We start from the raw sequence: 1,813 nt of genomic DNA on the forward strand, positions 1-1,813 counted from the left end.
GCTGCTTCCTTTTAAGGAAGAAATGCAAATGAAGCGAGCAGCGAGGAAAAGCGGTCAAATCTGATAAAGATCAGGTGTGGAACGAGAAATGAAAGGCGACAATATGTCGTTTTTCCTGTTCTCGGCAATCATGTGCAGTATAAGATGTTGCAACTTTGGCTCGTACTGCCTTGAAAGAGTACTGGTAGAGGTTGGCTGGGAGAGAGCGACAATATTTCAGCATGCTTACGTGGCAGGGGAGATACCATGATCACCAAGGTGGCTTTTCAGGTCGGTGTGGCGGCGGTGATGGCGGGCGAGAAGAAGGAAAACCCTATGCGTGAGCTCCGCATTAGGAAACTATGTCTGAACATCTGTGTAGGTGAAAGTGGTGACAGACTCACCAGAGCTGCTAAAGTGCTGGAGCAACTCACTGGCCAGACCCCAGTGTTTTTAAAAGCTCGCTATACGGTGCGGCCCTTTGGCATTCGGAGAAATGAGAAGATTGCTGTTCATTGCACAATTCGAGGGGCCAAAGCTGAAGAAATCTTAGAGAAGGGTCTGAAGGTTCGGGAGTATGAATTGAGGAAGAGCAACTTCTGTAACACTGGGAACTTTGGCTTTGGAATCCAGGAGCACATCGATCTGGGCATTAAATATGATCCCAGCATCGGAATTTATGGTTTGGATTTCTACGTGGTCATGGGGCGACCTGGTTTCAGCATTTCTGATAAGAAGGTCAAAAGAGGACGCATTGGCTCAAAGCATAAAATTTCCAAGGAAGAATCGATGAGGTGGTTTCAACAGAAATATGACGGCATCCTTCTTCCTGGCAAGTAATTTGAAGACCATGTGAAACATGCAATAAAGACAAACTAACCGTAAAAAAAAAAAAGGTTGTTTTTCAGGACGCGGTTATCCCATTGCACTTAGGGCAAAGATCCTATAGCGGAGCAAGATGGGTTACTCTCACGCAAACGTGTAGTACGCTCATGGGCGGATTGATGGGTCATTCTACGACTCATTTTAGCAACCTGGTCGTCATCTGCTTCCGGCCAAAGATGTGATTTTTGCTTTCGCAACTTTGAATTTGACCATGCCGTCCACATCTACGAGTGTTGCCTACTGCTCGGCGCTAAATTGTTTCAATCGCCAATGTAAGCGACCCGACTTATCTTTCTTCAGAGGTACACACAATTGCTGGGGAATCTCAGCGGGTGCAGCAGCATCTATGGAGCAGCATATATCTTTCTTCAGGTTCCCCGTTAAAGAGGAAAGGTAAGAGAACTTTTATTACTTATGCTGCATATAGAAAATCTCACTGTAGTTAGACCATAGAGCTCAGATAGTCGAGTCTTCATGGCAGCAAACTTGTGAAAATCTTTCTACCTCTGTTATTTAATGCAGAATAAGCACTCTGTTGTACAATGAGAATTTTATTCGGTCTGCATAAACTTTCAATATAGTTCAGACCTTAAAGCTGGGTGCTCCCCTTTGTCCCAGATGCAGTCGAGGCCTCATGGCAGCAAACTTGTAAAAATCTTTCAACCTCTCTGTTATTTAATGCAGAATAAGCACTCTGTTGTACAATGAGAATTTTATTGAATAAGAAAAAGAGAACATTTCTTACCGGTTCTGAAGCTGAGAAGAAGGAGGTAAACAGAGAGGTCAAGCGGGCCATAAAAATTGCCAAGCTGAAATACAAGAACAAAGTGGAGCAGACCCTTGGAAAAGGGAACCTCCGTGCGGCTTGGCAGGGCCTCAAGAACATGGCAGCAGTGAACTCTGTCTCTACCAGCCGTAAGCCCATGCAGGAAGCAGCTTCACTTCACTC

At 45.0% G+C, this 1,813-nt stretch overlaps 1 protein-coding gene across 1 annotated transcript; it reads left to right on the forward strand.

The window, feature by feature from the left end:
* Positions 1 to 259: 259 nt before the first annotated feature.
* On the forward strand, positions 260 to 859 carry LOC116990238 (60S ribosomal protein L11-like). The gene has a single exon (XM_033047778.1). It carries the CDS (start codon positions 289 to 291, stop codon positions 817 to 819), a length of 531 nt encoding a protein of 176 aa, XP_032903669.1. The 5' UTR covers positions 260 to 288; the 3' UTR covers positions 820 to 859.
* Positions 860 to 1,813: the final 954 nt, after the last annotated feature.

This window comes from Amblyraja radiata, chromosome 30, assembly GCF_010909765.2.
Source record: "Amblyraja radiata isolate CabotCenter1 chromosome 30, sAmbRad1.1.pri, whole genome shotgun sequence".
Taxonomy (NCBI): domain Eukaryota; kingdom Metazoa; phylum Chordata; class Chondrichthyes; order Rajiformes; family Rajidae; genus Amblyraja; species Amblyraja radiata.